Genomic DNA, 25,960 nt, shown 5'->3' with positions numbered 1-25,960 from the left:
CACATATTTCCTTTCAGGCATGGTGGTGCACACCTATAATCTCAGCAACTCAGGAGGTTGAGGCAGGAGGATTGCAAGTTTGAGGCCAGGCTCAGCAATTTAGTGAGACCCTGTCTCAAAATAAATAAATAAATAAAATAAAATAAAAAGAATTTAAAAAGGGTTGGGGATATAGCTCAGTGGTAGAGAACCCCTGGGTTTGATCACCAGTAACACATACACATGAGTGCAAAAATACAAACAAATATAAGATATACTCAATGTAGTTAAGTTGTTGCACTAAAAAAAGGTATTTAATCTTACCCATTTCTTTGTAATACTATCTAAAAGGGAATGAAGAAAAAAACTCTCAAAAGGGGCAAAGAATACAAGCTAACAATGTCCTATATTTTCCAAAACTTCAAAAAAATTTCTCAAACCAAACCCACAGGAAATACTATAACATAAAACAGAACAAGTCAGCTGACCTGAGTAAGGGCCAGGGGAAACAATCTGGTTTTGAAAGATATTGGAAATCTTGGAATATTAGACTTAGTTTTTGTTGATTTCAAGATAAAAATTTGAAGCTGGTCACAGTGGTACCTAGCAACTCAGCAACTCAGGAGGCTGAGGGGGGAGGAACACAAATTTGAGGCCATTCTGGGCAACTTAATGAAACCCTGTCTCAAAATAAAAAATAAAAAGGCCTGGGGATGTAGTTCAGTGGTAGCGTGTTCCTGGGTTCAATCCCAGTACCACAAAAACAGGAAGGAAAGAAGGAAGGAAGGAAGGAAAGAGGGAGGGAGGGAGGGAGGGAAGGAAGGAAGGAAGGGAGGGAGGGAAGGAAGGAAGGAGGGGAGGGAAGGAGGGAGGGAGGGAAGGAAGGAAGGAAAAGAGAGATTTGAAAATAAAACAAAAACCAAAATACTTCATTTGACAGAAATATTTATTAGATACCTAATAAATCCAATCTGTAAGCAAAATAACTCCCTGGGCAGCCTTATAAAGTACTTGGAAGGCTCAAAAAGACCTTTTGGAACCATGTAATGCACCTGAAATTCCCATGAGTAATCCAGTGAGCAACAGTATTTATTTACATGAATCCGAGCAGAAGTCACACTTGGGAATCCTCTCATGCCTGAGAGACAGTGACTCTTCCAGAATTTATATTCACCTGCTTCCAGAAAAATGCTTGAGGTGCTACCTATTATGTGTATAAAATGAAAATGGAGAATGAGAACCTCAAGGGAGGAAGAAGCAAGGGGACTAATCAACCCAAGTAGTTTACCTATTTCTTAGCAATGAAGTCCTTATCCAATGAAGTCTCTTGTAGAGCCCATATATTTGACAGTTAATTTAAGCAGGCTGGGAAGAGAGCAGAGATCCTCTCACTTGTCCACTTCCCTGAGGTTCCAGAGCATTTTTTTTTCCCCAGAACTACTTGAAAATAAGGGTTCTAGGTGATTATAGCTACAGTGACAGCATTAGCACTGAGCTTCCTGCAAATCAAGATAAAAAGGGAAACACTATGGATTACATCTCTTTAGATACCAGGTTTGGTCAGCATGTTAGTTATATTTTTAAGTAATATGCTCAACACATTTTCAGATAAAGTACCTCAAAATTAAAGCGATGGGCCAATTGTTAACCTGAACAAAAGTACAATTTACTATTTCCCTACTTCCAGACATTATAGGACCCTTGGTAGTAGAACTGCCTAATACAATGGCCACTAGTCACATGTGGGAATTAGAGTAATTATTGACAATGAACAAATGCTCTATAGGGTATGTATATGTATTTTTATACATTAATAGTTGGGATTATTATACTTAGAGAAAATTTACCTGAAAAAGTGAAAATTGAAAACTTTACCTGGAAAAGTAAAAATTGAAACAAACCACACTGAATCTGAAATCAACTTCACCCTGCATTTCTCAACTTCCTGGATTCCCTCACACAATTAACCTTTTTTTTTTTTTTTAAACGATGTTAGGGATTGAGCTCAGGACCTAACCCATGCTAACTAAGTATGTGCTCTACCACTGAGCTACACCTGCAGTCCTACCGTTTTATACAACCTTATTTGTTTCTAGCATTTTCTAGCATTTTTGATACTCTTATTTCTTCACAGATAGTTATTTCAAATTCTATATCTAGTAATTCCTATCTGCCATCTTTGTACAGCTCATTTCTTCAGTGTTTCTGCTAATTCTCACGAGGTGATCTCTTTTGGTAGGGTAGATTTGTTTCTCAGCTCAATCCCTGAAAGGTGAAAGTGATTCTCCTCTATCAGCCTCAAATCTATTTTCCAGTTAAGAGGGGAACAGAAAAAGGCTATCAATTCTACCAGGAAAGCAAAACTCCTCATAAATGCCAAGTAGACTTCTACTTACATTTCCCTGATCAGAATTGGGTTATATAACCCTCACTGCAAGCCATTAAGCCTTCCTTAGTTGAACATGAAGAGTTCTGAAGACAATTTATTTTTTGCAGTATTACAGATTTAACCTAGGGATGCTCTACTCCTAAGCTACATTCCCAGCTTTTGTTGCTGTTATTGTTGTTTGTTTTAGAATTTTATGTACAAAGAACTTGCATGTTCTCTTTTATTAAGTGGCTGTCTCTGGCAATTCATTTGAGGATCACTTAATGAGGCCTACATCCTTCCCATACTGACAGAAACACCGTCAGTACATGTTGAGGCCATGTTTCCTGATCAGATTTGCTAGTTTAACCAGACATGGGAAGAGCAAGAAACCTGACTGAATTTTTGCAGGTGGTCTCAACAGAGCTGTTTGACTTTCCTTGCTTTCAAGGATGCAATGAAGTGAAAGAAAGAGCCCCAAGCCCTTTTTATTTTAAAACAGGATCTTGCTAAGTTGCCAAAGCTGGCTTTGAACTTAACATTCTCTGGAATTACAGGTATACACCACTGTGTCCAGCTAAGAGTTCTGGAAATGGGTATTAATATTTATGAGGGAGATCCAAGATGGCGGACAATAGGGAGGCTGTGTTCCCTGTCTCTTCATAACTAGGATTTCAAGCAGAGGAAAATCTGTTTCTCTGTGAGGCAGTCTTTGCTGCTCATCAATCTCCTGCTGTTTACCCCATTTGTCCACCTTGATCACCCACAGTCTGCCAGCTTATCACTTTTTGAGTGTAGATTGCTCACGGACTGCCACCTATCATCTACCATTTGCCTGTTTGCCTGCCTCTTGCTTGCCTTCTTGACTTTCACCTACCCATCACCCACCACCCAAGGTCCACCTGCTGATTATCCACTGGTAGGCTGCAGACTGCCAGCAGATTGCCAGATGCCTGCTGTTGCCTGCAAGCCCACTGTCACAATACCTGCACGTTTGGTTACATGTGGCTGTTGCCAACAATCAGGACCTGCAGGACCCTGGTCCAAATGATCCTATCCCACCTGCAGGACCCCTCAGCCCGACCGACCACACCCTACCTCCAGGATCCCAGGCCCAACTGATTGCACCCCACATGGACTTGGCACCCATGCCCTGTGCTGCAGCTCCCCAATTGGCAACACGTTTGGAAGCCAGTGAGACCAGCTTGGATTATCCTGGAAATGGAAGCTCCCATCTTTAGGTGGGGCAAATACCATCCTGAGACACCTGCTAGAGACTGGCAGTTCATTGTCAGGTTCCTCTCATGCATCAGGCTACTGAAGACTTGGAGGTTTGAGTAGTATATGATTGTTATAGCATAGATTTTTTTTCACTTTCTTGAAAATTTTAGTTTTTAACTTCTTTTTCTTGCTCTTTTTCTTACCTGTTTCCTCAGAGTCTCATTCTAACACCCAACTTCTTTTGATTACTTTCACTCTTCTACGATCTAGAACTTCTATATACTCTTTTCTTATCCCATTAACAGTTACATCCTACACCCCTCCCCATCATCTTTGTCCTCCATTAGAAACTGCAGACTTCATTGCAAATCTATTTGTTATACTGTAGATAATAATTGAACTCATCCTCTCTTTATTATGACAATATTGTTAATTTCTTCATAGGGGCTACTTGGTTGAGGGCAGCATATTGTCTGTATTGGGTGCTGCTAAAATTGATCTCCCCCTTAAAGAAGAGATTTTGGAAACCTGCAGTGTCACTATAAGCCTATAGGGGGAAACTGCAATACCCCAGATCTGCACTGCTAGAGGTGAAGATACATGAACAACATGAAAAAACAAGGGAAAAAAATGTACCAAACAAACCAAGATTCTATATTAATAGAATCCAATGACAGCATGGTAGAAGAAATGTCAGAAAAGGAGTTTGGAATATACATAATTAAAGTGATTCACGAAACAAAGAATGAGATAAGAGAGCAAATGCAGGCAATGAATGGTCACTCCAATAAGCAGTTGAAAGAGCAACTGCAGGAAGCAAAAGATCATTTCAACAAAGAGATAGAGATAGATTCTGAAAAACAAACAAACAAATTCTTGTAATGAAGGAAACAATAAACCAAATAAAAAAACTCAATGGAAAGCATCACCAACAGACTAGATTACTTGGAAGACAGAACCTCAGACAATGAAGACAAAATATTTAATCTTGAAAATAAAGTTGACCAAACAAAGAAGATGGTAAGAAATCATGAACAGAACCTCCAAGAACTATGGGATATCATGAAAAGACCTAATTTAAGAATTATCAGGATTGAGGAAGGCACAGAGATACAAACCAAAGGAACAAACAATCTATTCAATGAAATAATATCAAAACATTTCCCAAATCTGAAGAATGAAATTGAAAATCAATTACAAGAGGCTTATAGAATATCAAATACAATCAAAACAGATCCACACCAAAGCACATTATAATGAAAATGCCTAACATACAAAATCAAGGTAGGATTTTAAAGGCTGTGAGAGAAAAGCATCAGATTACATATAAGAGGAAACCAATACAAATATCAGCAGATTTCTCAGTCCAGACCCTAAAAGCTAGAAGGGCCAGGAACAACATATTTCAAGCTCTGAAAGAACATGGTTGCCAACCAAGAATCTTTTACCCAGCAAAACTAACCTTTAGATTTGAAGACGAAATAAAAATCTTCCATGATAAACAAAAGTTAAAAAAATTTACAAATAGAAAGTGTGTGCTACAGAACATTCTCAGCAAAATATTCCATGAGGAGGAAATGAAAAACAACAATGTAGGTCAGCAAAGGGAGGAAGTATCTTAAAGGAAAAGCCAATCAAAGGAGAAACCAAGTCAAGTTAAAAACCAAAAATAAGTGAAAATGACTGGGAATACAAATTATATCTCAATAATAACACTGAATGTTAATGGCCTAAACTCATCAATTAAAAGACACAGACTGGCAGAATGGATTAAAAAGAAAGACCCAACAATATGCTGCCTGCAAGAGACTCATCTCATAGAAAAAGATCCCACAGACTAAAGGTGAAAGGATGGGAAAAAACATATCATGCACATGGACTCAGAAAAAAAGCGGGGGTTTCCATCCTTATATCAGATAAAGTGGACTTCAAGCCAAAGTTAGTCAGAAAGGATAAAGATGGTCATTCCATACTGCTTAGGGGAAACATAAAACAGGAAGACATAATGATAGTAAATATTTATGCCCAAACAAGGGTGCATCCATTAACATCTAAAAAATCCTTCTTAATTCCAGGAATCAAATAGACCACAACATAATAATTTGGGTGACTTTAACACACCGCTGTCACCACTGGATAGATTTTCCAAACAAAAACTAAACAAAGAAATCATAGAATTCCATAACACAATCAATAACTTAGACTTAACAAACATACATAGAATATTCCACTCATAAACAAGTGAATGCACTTTTTTTCTCAGCAGCACATGGATCCTTCTCAAAAATAGACCATATGTTATGCCACAAAGAAGTCTTTAGTAAATGCAAAAAAACCAGAGATACTATCTTGTATTCTATCAGATCATAATGGAATGAAATTAGAAATCAATGACAATATAAAAAACAGAAACTACTCCAACACCTGGAGACTAAATAATATGCTATTGAATGAAGCATGGATAACAGAAAACATCAGAGAGGAGATAAAAAAGATTCTTAGAGGTAAATGAGAATGATACAACATATCAAAATCTCTGGAACACTATGAAAGCAGTACTAAGAGGAAAATTCATTGCATAGAGTGCATTCAAGAAAAGAATAAAAAGTCAACAACTAAATGACCTAACATTACATCTCAAAACCCTAGAAAAAGGAAAACACCACCACCAAAAGTAGTAGAAGATAGGAAATAATTAAAATCAGAGATGAAATTGAAACAAAAGAAACAATTCAAAAAATTGACAAAACAAAAAGTTGGTTCTTTGAAAAGTAAACAAAATAGATAAACCTTTAGCCACACTAACAAAGAGGAGAGAGAATACTCAAATTACTAAATTTGTGATGAAAAAAGAAATATCACAACAGACACCACTGAAATACATGAGAAGCTACTTTGAAAATCTATACTTTAACAAAATAGAAAATCTTGAAGACATCAACAAATTTCTAGAGACATATGATCCTCCCAAACTGAACCAGGAAGACATACACAATTTAAACAGTTCAATTTCAAGCAATAAAATAGAAGAAGCCATCAAAAGCCTACCAACCAACAAAAGCCTGGGACCAAATGGATTCTCGGCTGAATTCTACAAGACCTTCAAAGAACTTATACCAATACTCCTCAAAGTATTTCATGAAATAGAAAAGGAGAAAGCCCTTCCAAATTCATTCTGTGAAGATAGTATCACTCTGATACCAAAACCAAAGACACATCAAGGAAAGAAAACTTTACAGTAGTATCTCTGATGAATACAGAGAGAAAAATCCTTAACAAAATTCTGGCAAATCGCGTACAAATACATATTAAGAAGATAGTGCACCATGAGCAAGTGGGGTTCATCCTGGGAATGCAAGGTTGGTTCAATAACTGGAAATCAATAAATGTAATTCATCACATCAGTAGACTTAAGGTTAAGAATCATATGATTATTTCAATAGATGCAGAGAAAGCGTTTGACAAAATACAACACCCCTTCATGCTCAAAAGACTAAAAAAAATAGGGATAGTAGGAACATACCACAACATTGTAAAGGCTATTTATGTAAGTCCATGGCAAACATCATTCTAAATGGAGAAAAACTGAAAGCATTCCCTTTAAAAACTGGAACAAGACAGGAATGCCCATTTTCACCACTTTTATTCAACATCATCCTTGAAATACTAGCCAGAGCAATTAGACAAATCAAAGAAATTAAAGAATACAAATAGGAAAAGAAGAACTCAATCTATCACTATTTGCCAATGACATCATTCTATATTTACAGGATCTAAAAAACTCCATCAGAAAATTTCTAGAACAAATGAATACAGAAAAGTAGCATATAAAATCAACATGCATAAAAATCTAACGCATTTCTAAGTGATGAATCCTCTGAAAGAGGAATTAGGAAAACTACTCTATTTCCAAGCCTCAAAAAAAAAAAAAAAAAAAAAAAAAATGGGAATCAACCTAACAAAAGAGGTGAAAGACTCTACAATGAAAACTACAGAACACTAAAGAAAGAAATGAAAGAAAACCTTAGAAGACGAAAAGATCTCCCCTGTTCTTGGATAGGCAGAATTAATAAATTAATATTATCAAAATGGCCATACTTCCAAAGGTGCTATACAGATTTAATGCAATTCTAATTAAAATCCCAATGACATTCCTCATAGAAATAGAGAAAGTAATCATGAAATTCATCTGGAAGAACAAAAGACCCAGAATAGACAAAGCAATCCTCAGCAGGAAAAGTAAGGCAGGAAGTATCACAATATCAGACCTTAAACTCCATTATAGAACAATAATAACAAAAACAGCATGTATTGGCACCAAAGTAGACAGGTAGATCAATGGTATAGAATAAAAGATACAGAGACAAACCCACAAAAGTATTTATCTCATACTAGACAAAGGTGCCAAAAACATTCAATGGAGAAAAGATAGCCTCTTCAACAAATGGTGCTGACAAAACTAGAAATCCATATGTAGTAAAATCAAATTAAACCTCTATCTCTCACTCTGTACAAAACTCAACTCAAAATGGATCCAGGATCTAAGAATTAGACCTAAGACCCTTCATCAAATAGAAGAAAAAGTTGGCCCAAATCTTTATCATGTTGGTTTAGGATCAGACTTCCTTAACAAGACCCCAGTAGCACAAGAAATAAAGCCAAGAATCAATAAATGGGATGGATTCAAACTAAAAAGCTTCTCAGCAAAGCAAACAATCAATAACGTGAAAAGAGAGCCTATAGAGTGGGAGAAAATCTTTTCCAACACACTTTGGACAGAGCACTAATCTCCAAAATTTATAAAGAACTTTAAAAAACTACACCAAAAACACAAAGAATCCAATCAATAAATGGGCTAAGGAACTGGGCAGACACTTCACAGAAGATATACAGGTGATCAACAAATATATGAAAAAGTACTCATCATCTCTAGTAATTAGAGAAATGCAAATTAAAACCACCCTAAGATTTCATCTAACTCCAAATAGAATGGCTATTATCAAGAACACAAGCAGTAAGTGTCAGCATGGATGTGGGGGAAAAGGCAAACTTTTACACTGCTGGTGGAGTTGCAAATTAGTGCAGCCACTTTGGAAAGCAGTATGGAGATTCCTCAGAAAATTTGGAATGGACCCACCGTTTGACTATTCCACTCCTTGGCTTACACCCAAAGGACTTAAAGTCAGCATAGTACAGTGATGCAGTCACCTCAATGTTCCTAGCTGCTCTAGTCACAATAGCTAGATTGTGGAATCAACCTAGATGCCTTTCAATTGATGAATGGATAGACACTGTGGTATATATACACAATGGAATATTACTCAGCCATAAAGAATAAAATTGTGGCATTTTCTGGTAAATGAATGGAGTTAGAGAATATCATGCTAAGTGAAATAAGCCAAGCCCAAAAAACCAAAGACCAAATATTTTCTCTGCTAAGTGGATGATGATACATAACGGTGGTGAGGGGTAGTGGGTGGAGGGGCAAGAGAAGAATGGAGGAACTTTATATGGTGTAGAGGAAAATGGGCCAGGAGGGGGTAGGGGAAATTAAGATAGTAGACTGAGAGTATTTACTGTATGTATAGGTATGATTACATTAATGGTGTGAATCTGTATTGTGTACAATCATAGGGATGAAAAGTTGTACCCCATTTGTGTACAATGAATCAAAATGCAGTTTGTAAAAATAAAAAAGTATTTGTATGCAATAGAGACAGGCAAATAAATTCCAAGTTATGTATGTGGGGTTAGTGGCATAAGTCATGAAGGTTACAGAACTCTATTTTGGATGATTATACAAGGGAGTCAGACCTACTTATACCCCTCTGGTTCTTCTTACCTCAAAATATAATAGGAACCCTCGCTGTCAGAAAGTGGACTTTTGAGAGAACAGATGCCTTGTGAATGCTCTCAAAATAAACCTAAGTCACTGTGCTACAGGCATAAAAAACAAGGGCTGTCGAGGCAAGGGCCTTGATTATACAACCCCTGTGGCCAGGTTCTCTATAGCCACTACTTATACCTGGTTATTCATGACCTTTAACACCTCTTAAAGTAACCATCAGTCAACAAACTGAAAACTTATCTAAGGTAAAAGATTCAAGCTGACAAAGGTAAAGAAAAAACATCACTTAGTCAACATTTATTTCAAGACCTGAAAACATTCACAATAATCAAAATTCAACTACTGTAATTTCATATAATAAACACTTAATATAAAACTTTAAAAAAGTAGACATAATTAACCCCTAAACACACTATATGATTTTCAAAAGCAATGGCATTTAACAAAATGTGAGGTGACAATAAAACATCAAAAGACTTTCACACACTAAATAAGAACATAACAGCATCAAGCTGTTCAGACTAAACAGTCTGTCTTTACACTTTCCATGTTTGTTTTTAACTTTGTTTCATAAAGCCAGTGATAACTGTGGCTTCTTTCAAGTATGGGATTTCTGACATTAAAAATTGTATCTTCAGAGCTGTGGATGGAGCTCAATCACAGAGCACTTGCCTAGCATGCACAAGGTCCTGGGTTCAATCCCCATCATATATATATGCACACACACATGCGCGCACACACACATACAATTTTTAAGAAGAAATAAAAAAAGACACAAATAGCATTGTTTGTCATAAATTGAAACATAATCTGACTGAATTTATCCATGTATCCTTTTTCTCCAATAGCTTTAGATGTTTTTTTAGGGACTTTATGTTTATTACCATCAGTAAGTATGACGTATTCATGTAGATTAGGAAAAATAATGTACAATGAGTTTTCTTTAAAATCACCTTCTATTTGCTTTAAACTATCCTCCCACACCACACCATCCCCAGTTTATTGTTAAAGAGAACACTGATGCAGTGTACTATCTGTGGAGGACACAAAGCAATCTATAATTTTAACTTTCGTTTGTTTGGTTGGTTTTGGTGGTACTAGAGATCAAACCAGGGCCTCACACATGCTGGACAAGCACTCTACCACTGAGCTACACCCCTAGGCCAGCAACGTGTAATTAATTTCCTAAATACCAAACATTTCAATTTTCTGACAATATAAACAAAAGGACTCAAGTGGCCAAAAGTTATAGTTGGTAGGAGAAAAAAAGGCAAAGGATGAATATTTTTAAATAAAATTTTATTTACACCATTCCCTCAATTTACAAGTGCTTTTCAGGCTAGCATTAAATCATATTGTGCGTACACGGCTAAGACAGTTTAGATTTGCTCTGGAACATATAATCACATTTAAAATAAATAATCTTCTAAGTATTTCATATTTTAATTTGTTTTTAGTTTCCCTGGACGGAAAATAAAAATTTTTTGTTAAGAAACTGGGAAACACAAATGAACAGTTACATATTCATTTATATCCTGAGGATGCCTAAAGATTTTTTTCTGTTTTTTTCTAAAGATGCAATACAGATGTGCACCTGATGGAATGGAATGGTATAGACCAATGCAATCCTTATGGGTTCAGTTTAAGGATACTCTGAATGAAAAAAAAAGAAAGAAAAGAAACTGATGCTGGTAATTATTTAAAGAAAGAACGAGTGTCAACAAAAATGTTGACAATCAAAATTATATACTCTTGAAAGAGCACAAAAACCAGATCACACAGAACCAAAGACATTCATTTTACTGTCCAGAAAAACTCAAAGGCAGAGGGAATCCAGGCCACTTTAAATTGAGGCAGTGCTACATAAGAAATGGAGACAGAACAAATTGACCTCAGAAGGGAAATGAGGAAAACAAATTTCCCAAAAATGTTCATGTCTGTAGTATAGAGGGATGCAAAAAATATCAAAGTTGCAGTCTGTATTTTCTTTCTGTTCATAGTAAATTATCAAACTTGTTTAATGCATTACTTTTATAAGCCTTCTACTTAGCAACATATGCTGTATACATGCTTGTATTTTACCATGAGAATTACAGTTCTTATCTCAAATCAGACTTATATACATTTTTATTTCCATTATAAGACACTTAATATCTTTCTAGTGATTCATTTTAACAACCTTGATTTTTAAATGGTTCTTTTTAGTATGATAGCATGATGGTTTAAACAGTTGAAGCATAATAAAACTACACAGTAATGTTTAAACTAATTTACAGCTATAGGAAAATGTTTGATTTTTAAAATATAAGCAAGACTGCACAATTACAAACGGTGAAATGAATAAATAAAGTAATTTTTTTTATCAGTGGCCATTCATTATTTTGCTTTTAGGAACCTGGAAGAAATTGTCATCTTTGAGTTTCAAATATTCTGGTAAATCTAGTCGCTTCTTAGCTTCTTCAATATCACCTTGAATTGCTGAAATAAGTGACTCTGTGGAGAGAATGAACCAGATAAATATGATGAGAAAATGCTAATAAACTTTACTATTCCTTTGCTCAGCCTTTCCAGACAACTCACAGGCTGGTCGTATTTCTGACACAAGAGAGAATCTAACAAATGTTTGTTCCAGCCCTTTTCCCAGGCTTAATACTGCAATTTCTTAAGAGAAAGGTACGTCGCAAATACACACTACGAATTCCAAATGCAAGAAGCAAATATTCATGATTTGTTCTCTTTGATATTTACACCTGTAAAACAAACTTTAGAACAGAGTTAAAACTACCACATTATACAAATAAGTCAGCTGATAACACTTAAAACAAATGTTCACTGCTTCACTGTTTCTTACACTTCAACAGTTATCAAAGATTTCATTAAACCTCATACTGTTAGAGAAGCAGTCAGTCTGATGGTTTTTAATCTAGGCTCTATCACTTACTATGTAACTGCAATGATTTGGGTGTGTTTCCTAGAAGTCATGGGTTGGAAACTTAATCCTCAAAGTCATATGCTGAAAGCTCTTGAACATGAGAACTTTGGGAGGTGACTGGGTCATGAGGCAGAGTGGATTATCTATTCATCGATTAGTAAGTTACCTTTTTTTTGGAGAGGGGTGGCAGGGGGTACTGGGGTTTGTACTCAGGGGCATTCTACCACGGAGTTACTTCCCCAGCCCTTTTTTAGTTTTTAAGACAGAGTTTCACTAAGTTGCTGGGGCTGGCCAATTCTCCTGCCTCAGCATCCTGAGTCACTATGGTTACAGGAGGGCACTACCACGCCCCATGATTCTTGAGTTATCAAGGGGCTGTAATAAAACTGAGCTCTCTCTAGCACTCTTGCTGTCTTACTACATGATGCCCTTCCACTGGTGTAGCAAGAAAGCACTTACCACATGCTGACCAGAGGCCTGCACAATACTCTTGGACACCCCACTTCTAGAACCATATGCTAAATAAACATCTGTTCTTTATAAATTACTAAGTTTGCTACTCTGCCACAGTAACAAGAAAACAGACTAGGACAATGACTATATGCGAACTGTCAATTTCCTCATCTGTGAAAGGGGCAAAAAAATTCCTCATAGGGTTGTTGTGGGGGATAAAGAAATTAACTCATGTAAGACACTTAAAACAGTGCTTGGCACTTATTAAATGCTCAATAACGTATGTCCAGTCACCATTGCTACTAGTAGTAATACTTAAGGAGATCAAAACAAGAACTTACCTAAAGAATCAAAGTTCTTTTCCGGTCTGAGGTAGCCAACAATGGCAACACTGAGGATCTCCCCATAAAAGTCCTCTTCAAAGGTATGGATGATGTGAGTTTCCTATAGTTGAAAATGTTGGAAAGACTTCAGATTACAGACTTCTTGAAATCTGAAATTCATCTTCATATTTACAGTGAGTTAATTTAAATGAAGCAATCAGTCCTTGTTAAAATTTTAAGACTTATTTTTTCATCACTCCTGTTACTAACCTTATGCATAAACTTAAGTGAGGTAGTAGATATGCTGTATCATAAATTGGTAAAATCTGATGCTTATGATGGTGCCAGAAAGCAATGGAAAGCTGATTGACACATGAATTTTCAGTATGATTGAGGAATTTTCCAAAAAGCTTATTATTCATCAATCATATATATATATATAAATATACACATATATATTTATTTTGGTACCGGGGATTGAACTCAGGGGCACTTGACCACTAAGCCAACTCCTCAGTCCTATTTTGTATTTTATTTAGACAGAGGGTCTCACTGAGTTGCTTAGTGCCTTGCTGTCACTGAGGCTAGCTTTGAACTCGCAATCGTCCTGCCTCAGCCTCCTGAGTTGCTGAGATTACAGGGATATGCCACCAAGCCTGGCTCATCTATCATATTTTAATCATCAAATTGAAGTTTCTTTATATTAAAACTGAGGGAAGGAGACTGAAAATTTGAGGCCAGTGTCAGCAATTTAGGAAGACCCTGTATCAAAATTTAAAAAGGGCTGGGAAATGTAGCTCAGTGGTAAAGCATGCCCCGAGGTTCAATCCCCAGTACCACACATGCACCAAAAATAAATGAATAAATGAATAAATAATAAAAAGGGCTGGGGATGTAGGTTAGGCGTAGAACATCCTGGGTTCAATACCCAATGTAGCAACAATAAGGAAGGAGAAGGAAGAGGAAGAAGAGAAAGGAGAAGGAAGAGGGAGAAAAGGAGGGGGAAGGGGAGAAAAAGAAAGACAGACAGCTGAGGTTGAACTAGAATGGTAGCATTAGAAGTTGGGACAAGTAAGTGTAAACTAGCTAAACACATCCACCTTGAAGCATATAACCTGAGAAAATCTAATCTATGAAGTGATCTTTTAAACTGAAATAGCACAAATCTAAGACTACAACTATCTCATTCTGATAATAAAAGCAATAGAGTACATTTTAAATGATTCAGATCAAATAACAAAATAAATCACATGAAACTTTTAGATGAAGGAAAATTTTATTTCCTCTCAAAAATATAACCTATTTTTTATGACTTTTTAGTTTTCTTGGGGGAAGAGGGTCATGACCCTTTGAGATCATTAAAATGGGAATAATAAAGATACAGGGATGGTTGTACTATTCTTCCCTATTTTCTCTATGTACAGAGAAATCACTTCGCACATATTCTCTTTTGTAATCATCTTCCAAAAAAGACACTCTTAAATTGGGCGTGGTGGCACACACCTAGGTAATCGCAGTGACTCAGGAGACTGAGGCAGGAGGATTACAAGTTCAAGGCCAGCCTAGGCAACTTAGTGAAACCCCATCTCAAAATATGAAATAAAAATTAAGCCAGGTATGGTGGCACACACCTATAATATCAGTGGCTCAGGATGTTGAGACAGGAGGATCTCGAGTTCAAAGTTAGCCTCAGCAATTTAGCAAGGCCTAGTGAGACCCTGTCTCTAAATAAAAAACAAAAAAGGGGATGTGGCTAAGTGGTTAAGTGCTTCTGGGAAGAAAGGAAGGGAGGGAGGGAGGGAAGGAAGGAAAACAATGATAAGATCATGTTGAATATCAATGAAATAAATTAATTTTATAACTCACTCTCTGTTCTATATCTTTTGTTTAACTGTCTTCTGTAAATGGGGGCAAAGTGTCAGTTGAAAGATTTAGGGTACTTGCAGGATGGGATAGATTAGAACATTAAATCCTTCATAAACAGATCTACTCTAAAATGATCTACAGATTCAATTCTATCTCAATCAAAATTCTAGCAGTGTTTTTTAAATGGTAGAAACTGAGAAACTATTCTAAAACTTGTATAGAAAGGCCAAAATTATTTAAGAAAATCTTGAAAATAAGACTGAAGAACTTACACAAGCAGATATCAAGACCTATTATAATGCTATGAAAATTAAGCCCCATTGGTAATGGCTCAAAGATAAACAAGCAGATCAGTATGTATGAATGTTTTTTTTTTTTTTTTTGACTCTCACATAAAATCATTTGGTATATCACAAAGAGACACTGTAGTATCATTAGGAAAGGATGGCGTTTTCAATAGATAAGCTGGATCTGTTTCATATTCATTTGAGAAAAATTAATTTTGATCCCTACTGTACACCATACTCAAAAATCAATTTAATGACACAAGTCACTTAAGCTTTTAGAAGAAAATAGACTGCCTTCATGATTTTGGTGTAGGCAAAGATTTCTTAAATAGATTACTAAAAGCACTAACCAACCATAAATGAAAAATGACTAAATGGCTATATTAAGAACTCTTGTTCTTCAAAAGACACCAGTGAGTTTAAAAAAAAAAAAAAAGTAACAGAAGAAATTTGTAACACATAATTTCAACAAAGGAATTGGAACTGTAATATACTAAGCACTTCTTTAAGACAATAAGACTACACATTTTTTTTTTTTTTAAAAAGGGCAAAGAACTTGAATAAGAACTTCACAGTTCATCTGTTACTGGCAAAGAAACACACACACACACACACACACTCCCTGAAATGTAGAAACATTCTATCAGTGAAAACTGAGTTTCTCCTAATTATCAAAAGTATTTCCAAGGCATTCGTTAAGTAATTCAATAGTAAGAGTTCCATTATCCAGGTAGTTCATAAAGAAAATTCATCATGGGATAGCTTTCCCTGCCTTTCTTTTCCTTCCTCATTCAACAGAAAAGTATTGTGTTCACTTTCAATTCTTTATTCTTCCAACAAATAATTTTCACTACTCTACTGAGTAAAATGTTTAGTTTAGTTCGGAGTTAGTACTATTCTTGTACCAACACTTAGTTCCGTAGTTTTCCAACTGTGACACACTTCTCTTTTATTAACTCTTCAAAGTTAAAATTTGACAGACTCCTGGCACACACCCATAATCCAAGTGGCTGAGGAAGGAGATCTCAAGTTCAAGGCCAGTCTCAATAACTTAACAAGGCCCTAAGCAACTTAGTAAAACCCTGCCTCAAAATAAGAACAAAAGTGCTGGGGATATGGCTCTGTGGTAAAGCACCTTTGGGTTCAATCCCCAGGTACAAAAAAAAAAAAAAAAAAAAAAAAAAGAAAAGAAAAAGAAAAAGAGAAAATTAAAATTTAGATCCCCGTAAATCTGTTTTTGCCACACACTTGAGCTGACAAAATATTGAGCCAAGGAGGTACAGTTGCACATGTCTATAACCCCAGCTACTCCAGAGGCTGAGGCAGGAGGCTCACAAATTTGAGGCCACCTCTTGCAACTGAAAAAGACACTGTCTCAAAATAAAGAACAAAATAAAAAGGGCTGGGGATGTAGACCAGTAGTAAAGCAACTCTGGGTTTATTTCCCAGCACACAGAAAAAGGAAAGATTCAGCAAAATCTAACAAATAAAAACATAAACTGTGTGGATTCTGTGAAAAAAGTAGGGGCAAAACAGGAGTAAACTCCAAGGTGATTTTTTTTTTTAAATAGAGAGGGGCTTGGGAGTGTAACTTGCCTAGCATGCAAGCCCTGGGTTTAATACTTAGCAATGCAATAAGAGAGAAAGAAAGCATCAATTTGCATTATGCCTATAGTGAGCATTTCTAGAAATCAAGTAATTACACTTTGAACTACAAGAACTGTGGCAACTCATACTTCAGATAGAGCATAATTTCCAGAACATATAAAGAACTCAAAAAACACTACACCAAGAATACAAATAATCCAATCAACAAATGGGCTAAGGAAATGAACAAACACTTCACAGAAGAAGATCTACAAGCAATCAACAGATACATGAAAAAATGTTCAACATCCCTAGTAATACAAACGCAAATCAAAACTACCCTAAGATTTCATCTCCCCCCAATTAGAATGGCGATTATCAAGAACACAAGCAACAAAAGCAACAATAAGTGTTGGAGAGGATGTGGGGAAAAAGGTACACTCATACATTGCTGGTGGGGTTGCAAATTAGTGCAGCCACTCTGGAAAACAGTATGGAGATTCCTCAGAAAGCTTGGAATGGAACCACCATTTGACCCAGCTATCCCACTCCTTGGCCTATACCCAAAGGACTTAAAATCATCATACTACAGAGATACAGCCACATCAATGTTCATAGCTGCTCAATTCACAATAGCCAGATTGTGAAACCAACCTAGATGTCCTTCAATTGATGAATGGATAAAGAAACTGTGGTATATATATACAATGGAATATTACTCAGCCATAAAGAATGATAAAATTATGGAATTTGCAGGCAAATGGATGAAATTGGAGAATATCATGCTAAGTGAGATAAGCCAATCTCAAAAAACCAAAGGACGAATGATCTCACTGATAAGCGGATGATGACACATAATGGGGCGTGGGAGGGGGCAAGAATGGAGGAAGGAAAGACTATATAGAGGGAAAAGAGGGGTGGGGGAAGGGAAAAAATAACAGAATGAATCAAACAACATTACCCTATGTAAATTTATGATTACACAAATGGTATGCCTTTACTCCATGTACAGAGAAACAACATGTATCCCATTTGTTTACAATAAAAAAAAAAAAAAAACCTGTGGCAAGCTCAATTTTATGAAACATGCTTTGAAATAACCACTTTTATCTACAGTAAATGTACTTACATAAGCAATTATTTAAAAAGCAATTAAAAGGGCTGGGGAAATAGCTCAGTTGGTAGCATGCTTGCCTTGCAAGCACAAGGCCCTGGGTTCGATCCCCAGTACTGAAAAAAAAAATAGCCAATCATAAAAAGCAATTAAAAGGTAGCATTATGTTTTTTTTAACTCCACATTATGATTTAAAGAAATAAATACATTAAAAAATTAATCTGTTACTGGGTATGCAATATATAGAAAGATATAATTTGTGGGTTCTGTACACTACTGAAATTGGCATGAACTCAAAGTAGACTTTTCAAATTTTAGGATGTTAAATGTAATTCCCATGGTAATTACAAAGAAAATATCTATAAAATAAATACACAAAAGGAAATGAGAAAGAATCAAAATGTGTCACTATAAAAAGTCAACTAAATGCAAAAGGTAGTAACAAAGGAAATGAAAAAAAGTTACAGGGAATGTAGAAAACAAAAAGCAAAATAGTGGAAATCCTTTTTTATTAGTAATTAAATGAAAATGGATTAAGTGCTCCAATTATAAGGCAGAAATTGGCAGAATGGATCGAAAATGTGATCCCACCATTTACCAGCTACAAGAGACTCACTTCAAATCCAAAGGCACTGAAAGTAAAAGGATGGGAAAAGATATTCTATTCAAATAGTAACTAGCTGGGCCTAGTGATGCAAGTCTGTCTCAGGAAACTGGGACAGTAGGTTTGCAAGTTCAAGGGCAGCCTCCACAACTTGGCAAGACCCAGTCTCAAAATTGAAAAATGAAAGGTGGCAGAGCACCCCTGGGTTCAATACCCAGTATTGCAAACAAACAAACAGATAAAAAATACCAGTAAATACTTTGTGTTTAAATTCTCCAAGTATGCTGCCAAAAACCCCAATATTTGTATCATGCCATGTTTACCACTAGTTAAGTGCATTTAAAACCACATATCCCTCCAAATCATAACCCCATTTCTGTTACAGAGGAAAATGTGATTCTTACCATGGACTTTTTCATATTCTTGTAGTATGGGTTCCATCCTATGCTCACCACCATCTTATGAACATCTCCACTTCCAACACTGGCCCAACCATAATAAATGCCAGTGGATACGTCAGCTGGAAGATTATCAACTACTTGTTCAGGAAAATTAGCTAAACAACAAAAGTAAATATTCTTGGTGTTACAAGTTTCATATTTAAAAAAATTGTAAAAATCACATGCAGGACTATTCTACATTATTACACTCACAAGGTTGCTAGAGCCTTGAGTGACTAGCCATCTCACCTTCCCATATCCTGAGTTGGATTTCTTTCTCTTTGGGTGAAAAGGTTTGGACTAAGATACAAGGCAAGTACATAAATTTCTCAAAAAGAAAAAAAAAACAAAAAACCACTCTCTGGGTAGGAAAAAAAAAAAAAAAGAAAGAAAAACAGGTACAAGCAGATGAAATGAGGCCACAAAGTAGTTACCGGCACCTGCAGGCCCAGAAACTCCAGGGGCTGAGGCAGGAAGATAGATTCCTTGAACTCAGAAGTTCAGGTCCAGCCTTGGGCAACACAGCGAGACCCTGTCTCTTAACGTTAAAACTCAAAACCACCAACCAAACAAACCCAATGGCTTTTTAAGGACTTGCTCTTTCCAAGTCGGTTTGAATCACCTCAAAAGCGTCTTATTTTAAACACACAAACCTAAACCCCCAGCCTAAAGAGAATCATTTAATAGTCCAAAGGGCAAACCTGCTGTGTAGTTTTCAACATACAGTAGTACTGCATAGTTTTCAGGAGTAGCTGCTTTTTTTTTTCTTTTGGCGGGGGAAGGGGTGGTTAAACTGGGGACTGAACCCAGCTTTGCTTTACCACTGAGTCACATGTCCCCCGCTGTGTATTTTAAAGGATGAATTAAGCCGTCAAGTCCTAATTACTAAAACTAATGAAGACAGGCCAAAAACAAAAGTTGGCTCTTCTCCAACTACCTGTGTTATCACTTGGACACTAACAGGTTCCAAGAAGGAATTCGGTGAATCCGGCCCACATTAGGTTTTAAAAAAGGCAAGGCAAGCGACATGCTTGGCTAACCATCCTGGCTGGATCGGGAAAGGGGAAAGAGGGATCCTTTGATTCAGCTAAGCTTCCTGTCCTCACCACCCGGGTCTCCAGGGAGCGCGGAGCAAAGAGCAGGGAGGAGCTCCCGCAACGCAATGAAAGATCCTCCGCCTTAACAAAGAGGGAGCGGTGCTGACAGAGGGTCACCTCCGCCTGCAGCACGGTGGTCCCACAGCCCAGTCGTGAGCCCGGGCTGACGTCCTCGCCACCCACGTGACCCCGTCCCGGGATTTCGCACCGCGCCGCGCTCACCTGTGGGGATGCCCAGCTGCTTGGAGCCGCGGCCGAAGCCCCGCACTACTTGGCCCCGGCAGAAGTACGGTAGGCTTCTCATGACGTCGTCCGCCGGGGACGCGGGCTGCAGGCCAGTCCGCGCGTCTGGCGGAGCCGCCGTGGGGACGGTGCTCGGAGCCCCGGACCAGCCGGGGGACAGGGCAAGAGCTATACCCGCTAGGTGCGCACGCCAAGTACCGGATGGCACCGACGACACGTCGCGGCGGGTCTCTCCCACCGCTGACCCAACAGAAGCTGCTGGACAACTTCAGGAAGCGCGTCTCCGCCACAGGAGCTGCGGCAACAGCTGAAGGGCGGCTGTAGCAGGGAGCGCGGCTGGGGCTGCCCGACGGTGGAGGAGGTCTCTGCCAGTCTTCTCTCGGCCGGCGTAAGGACACTTCCGCGGCAGAACACCCAGTGCTCGCTCGGCTTCCGTAGTCCCTTTCCGCTCTAACCCCGCCCCCTGCTGTGGCTCCGCCCCCAGCCGGGGTCCTGCAGACCTTGGTCCGCTGGGATCTCCTACCGGCCTGTGAATGCGGAAAGGGATTCAGGGTTCCTTGCTTCAGCCTAAGGGGCTAGGAAGCGCCATTCCTCAACAACCCTCGGTGTTTCTTTTCCTTTCTTTTCCTTAGAACCGTGACGTCAAAGCGAGACGTTCTTTAGCTCCTTGGCAATCGCTAGGCTGATCGCAGGTCATCATTCCATTTGCTCTTTAAACATGAAAGCTTCACAGTTTCAGCTCAGAGATTACCCTGCCGGAAGGGACTCTCGTCCCCCCAGACCACTGACCAAGGTCTGGATATAAGATCCAGGGAAGCAAGTCCTTGTCTGGGCTGTCACCCCAGTGGCAACTGGAAGATGACCACAATACAATTTTGGTTTTCTTTTTTGATTAGGGATGCCTGCCTACCCAACCACTTCCCCTCTTTAGAGTATCTCCTTGAGAACTTAGCGTGATAAAAGTCTTGTCCGACTTTCTGAACTTTGGAAACTGTAAGCTCCGGAAGAAGTAGCATAAGGGTCACTCACAAGATACACATGGGGCAAGGCTGTAACAGTGCATCCTCTCAAGAAGTTTTAATAGTTCTGATTTTCTCTATTAATTTATATGAAATTTGCCCAGATTTGTAGCCCCTTTCCTTCTATCTTGCTAATTTATAATTCTAATAATGCTTACCTCTTATTAAAATTGTTCTCTCTCACTTTTTGGTACTGGGGATTGGACCCAGGGATACTTTGCCACTGAGCTACATCCCCAGTCCTTTTTATTTTTTTATTTTGAGGCAGGGTCTCACTAAATTGCTGAATCTGACCTTGAATTTGAGATCCTCCCCAGTTGCTGGGATTACAATTGTGGGTAAAGTCTAAGCTTGTTCTGTTTATGTTGGTGTTTTAGTCAGTTTATTTGGTGCTGTGACTAAATGATCTGACCAGCACAATTATGGAGGAGGAAAGGTTTATTTGAGGGCTCATGGTTGCAGAGGTCTTAGCCCATAGAAGGCAGGCTCCATTCCTTTGGGGCTTGAGGCAAGGCAGAACATCATGGTGGAATGTGTGGCAGAGGGAAGCAGAGAGAGACTTCCCACTCAACAAATAGAAATATACACCCAAAGCCACGCCCCAGTTCCCACCTCCTCCAGCCACACCCTACCATGTCAGTTACCACTCAGTTAATACCTAGGAGGGGATTAAATCCCTGATTAGATTAAGACTCTTAACAACCCCATCATTTCTCCTCTGATCCTTCTTGCATTGTCTCACATGTGAGCTTTTGGGGGACACCTCACATCCAAACCATAACAGTTGGAATGAAGAGGGTTTTCTTGACCAAACTGTTTTATATCCCCAATGTTGGTATAGCATTTGATCTGGATTAAACGCTCCATAAATATTTGTAGAAAGAACAAATTAAAAAGTCAAGGGTGTGCCAAACAAAGCACAAAGTGCTAAGGGAAAGACGAGTGAGTCAAAGTCCAGGCCTTCAGAGGCCCAGTCTAGTGGGGGAGTATGCTTGCACAGACTGATTACAGAGCCAACACTGTAATCCAACAGAATTCAGTACAAAATGCTTGGAAGATTGCAGAGCAGACCTCACAGAAAAGGCATGTGGTATATATAGACAATAGTTAAGAGTTCAGGTGCTAAAGCTAGATAAACTAAGGTTTGAATACAGCCTTGCTTGGTTGACTAGAGGGTGACCTTGGATGAAGTGTCCCACCTGTATCTCAGTGTCCTTATCAATAAGTTGGGGGATATTAACAGTACTTGAGAAATGAATGAGATAATATATGAAAACCACTTAATAAATTGCCTGGCTGATGTTAAGAGGTAACTTAACTCTTGATAACTGCCATTATTATTATTGCTATCATCATTACTGTAGGGGAGTGAGGCAGAGTTTTATTTCCTCCTGTTTAGGGTTTCTTTTGTGTAGGACCGAAGAATTAAACTGACTTAAAATGTAGCTGGGAATGTAGCTTAATGGTAGAGTGTTTGCCTAGCATGTTTGCTTGCAGCTCCAATAGGAAGAAAAAAAAAAAAAAACCTGACACAAGACAGATCAATTGGAGAAATGCATATAAATGTATTTTAATACAAGTTTTACATGACCTGGGAGCCTTCATAGAAAAATGAAGGTCCAAAGAGACAGTTCAGTTCAGTTCCTTAAAACCTAAATTGGTAGGGAGGCTTAAAAGATAAGAGTTCATTATGGTTTGTGATGTGTTCCCCAAAAGCTCATGTGTGAGAAAATGCAAGAAAGTTTAGAGGTGAAATGATTGGGTTATGAAAGTCTTAATCTAATTGGTGCATTAATCCACTTGTGTGGATTAACTGGGTGGTGACTGTAGGCAGGTGGGTTGTGGCTAGTGGCGGTGGGTCACTGGGGTATATATTTTGTCACTGATGAGCAGCAATCTCTCATCTTCTTTATTGTCATGTTCTGAGCTGCTTTCCTCTTCCACACCTTTTGGTCATGATGTTCTGCCACAACTTGGGCCCTGAGCAATGAAGCCAGCCTTCTGTGAACTGAGACCTCTGAAATCATGAACCCCAAATAAATTTTTCCTCCTCTAAAAATTGTTCTCCATAGGTCTTTTGGTCACAATGACAAAAAAAAAAAAAAAAAAAAAAGCCTAACTAAGACAGAGTTATTTTAGCATTCTGTACAGCAATACTGGTTTCCTTCTAGTTAGGGAACTTTATCTCCTGCTTTTAAGAAACAAGTAAGGTCAGATGTTTTTTCAGGTACCTTTGATTCAAAATAGTTAATATGCCAGAATGGTATAATTTTAATTCTTCATCCTGAATGATATACAAAATAAGAAAATCCAAAGGTGAAAACCTGGGCAATCATCCCTGGGTCTTAACTTCACCAATCTCCAGGTCCCAAGGAGGTGTGAGATTTCAGTGACATCAGAGAATTAAATGAGTCATGAGAGACAAGTGAGGACAGATGGTTTGAAGACTTAAATGAAATAATGCTGAGTATTCTTCATGCTGTCTTATTTAATCCTCACATCAGTTTAGGAGGAAAGCATTAACTGTTGCATAAAAGTGGGCTCATAGCATAAGATCACACTGCAGTGGGCCAGAGTGAGGGAACTCTATGAATCAGGTTCCCTGAACATTGCTTTCCAGAGAGGTGGAACTGAAGCTGGAGTGGGCTAAACAGAAGGAGGGAGAATCTATCAATTCCACCATTTATTTATTTATTTATTTATTTATTCATTCATTTATTCATTCATTCATTCATTCATTCATTCATTCATTCATTCATTCATTCATTCATAGATGGAGTCTTGCTGTTGTCCAGGCTGAGTCTGAACTCCTTTGCTCAGAGGATCCTCCTGCTTCAGCCCCTCTGTCTCTTGAGTAGCTGATACTGCACAACATCTGATTCCATAAAACTTGTTTGGGCACATTAATTAATCCCTTTGTGCTCCAGCTTCTTGTCTGTGATATGGGACCAATAACAATTGCACCTCAAAAACAATGGAAAGATTTAAGACTTATTGCATATAAAGCAACTAAATCATTGCTTATGTTCAGTTAGCCCCCGGTGGTAGCTTTTTTTGTGTGTGTTTTTGGTTTTTTTTTATTGTACTGGGGATTGAAACCAGGGGCACTTAACCACTGAGCCACATCCCCAGTCCTTTTGTATTTAATTATTTGTTTTGAGATAGGGTCTTAAGTTGTTTAGGGACTTGCTAAGTTGTGAAGGCTGGACTCCAAACTTGAATGATCTTCCTGCCTCAGCCTCCTGAGTGGCTGGAATTACAGATATTCGCCACCACACCCACCTCTTAAGAGGTAACTTAGACCTTCATTTTATATAAACCCTCAACAGAGAACATTACATTTTTGGAAGAAGGACAAAATAAAAAAAAAAAAAAAGCACTTTGTGTTTTTAGTGATGACAGTTTGTGGGAAGGCAAACCAAAGTTATTTAAGATCTGGTTGCAGTGGTGCATCCCTGTAATCCCAGCAACTTGGGAAACTGAGGCAGGAGGATCACAAGTTTGAGGCCAGCACTGGAAATTTAGGGAGACCCTGTCTTTAAAAAATGAAATAAAAAAAGGGCTGAGAATGTAGCTCAGTAGTAAAATACCCCTGGATTCAATCTCCATTACCAAAAAAAAAAAAAAAAAAAAAAACTGTATAAAACCTTATTAGTAAAACTCCTTGTTGTAGATGCTTTCCTGGCAGATATCCTCAGTGGCTGAACTTTGTCTTTCCTGATGCAAAGGCAAGGAGAGAAAGCTTTGCTTTCTTCTGTTTCCTTCCACTTGCCCTCTACTCAAACAAATTTTATGTCAAATGTGTGTGTGTATGTGTATACGGTTTTTTTTTTTTTTTTTTTGGTGATGTATTTCGATTGCCTTCAACAGTCTCTACTATATTCAAATTTGGTTCACGTCACTGTATGCACTGTTCAGGAAGTGTATTTTTTAAATGATGTTGTAAAACCTAAATTCAGAAAATATATTTTAATAAAATTCGGATTAAACAATTCGGAAGCCCTTGAAATAAATAGATAGAAAATAACCTAATCGGTTTTAACACTATCATTTTGCAGAAAAGGAGACTGCGACTGATAGTCCGGTACTTGCTAGACCCAAAGGAACATGAAGAATCTATAAGGTGGTGAGGAGCCATCTAGCTGTTTGGTGGACCTCAGATCAGCCTATCTGGGAGATCCTAGGTCTCCTATACGCAGCTGTTTCATACTAACCCATTGTGATACGTTGGTTTAACTGATTGCTTAATAAATGCACCTCACATGTGGAAATGGAGGGTTGACAATAGTACCAATAGATTTTATACCTGTCTGTAATACAAACCAAAATTTTTTTAGATGGATGAAATACCTTTATTTTATTTATTTTTATATGGTGTGAGGATTGAACCCAGTGCCTCACACTTGTGAGGTAAGTGCCCTACCATTAAGTCACAACCCCAGCCCCATAAACCAAATTTTATCACTACTCACATGAGATGTTAGTCAGACATCTGAAGATCAGATCCTGATGTCAGACCAGGCCTGGAAATCAACATCTGGTCACAAATACAAAAATGAAAAAAAAAAAAAATTATTCA

The 25,960-nt window shown here is 37.9% G+C and overlaps 1 protein-coding gene across 1 annotated transcript; it reads right to left on the bottom strand.

Annotated features, from left to right (window-relative positions):
* Positions 1 to 9,689: 9,689 nt before the first annotated feature.
* Positions 9,690 to 20,840, bottom strand: RFK (riboflavin kinase). The gene is made up of 4 exons (XM_079113113.1): positions 20,342 to 20,840; positions 18,987 to 19,138; positions 13,143 to 13,245; positions 9,690 to 11,909 (listed from the first exon to the last, which is right to left on the bottom strand). Exons 1-4 carry the CDS (start codon positions 20,421 to 20,423, stop codon positions 11,779 to 11,781), a joined length of 468 nt encoding a protein of 155 aa, XP_078969239.1. The 5' UTR covers positions 20,424 to 20,840; the 3' UTR covers positions 9,690 to 11,778.
* Between the last annotated feature and the right edge of the window lie 5,120 nt (positions 20,841 to 25,960).

This window comes from Sciurus vulgaris (genome assembly GCF_902686455.1).
Source record: "Sciurus vulgaris genome assembly, chromosome: 15".
Lineage (NCBI taxonomy): Eukaryota > Metazoa > Chordata > Mammalia > Rodentia > Sciuridae > Sciurus > Sciurus vulgaris.
This window is presented reverse-complemented; position numbering and strand designations above follow the sequence as displayed.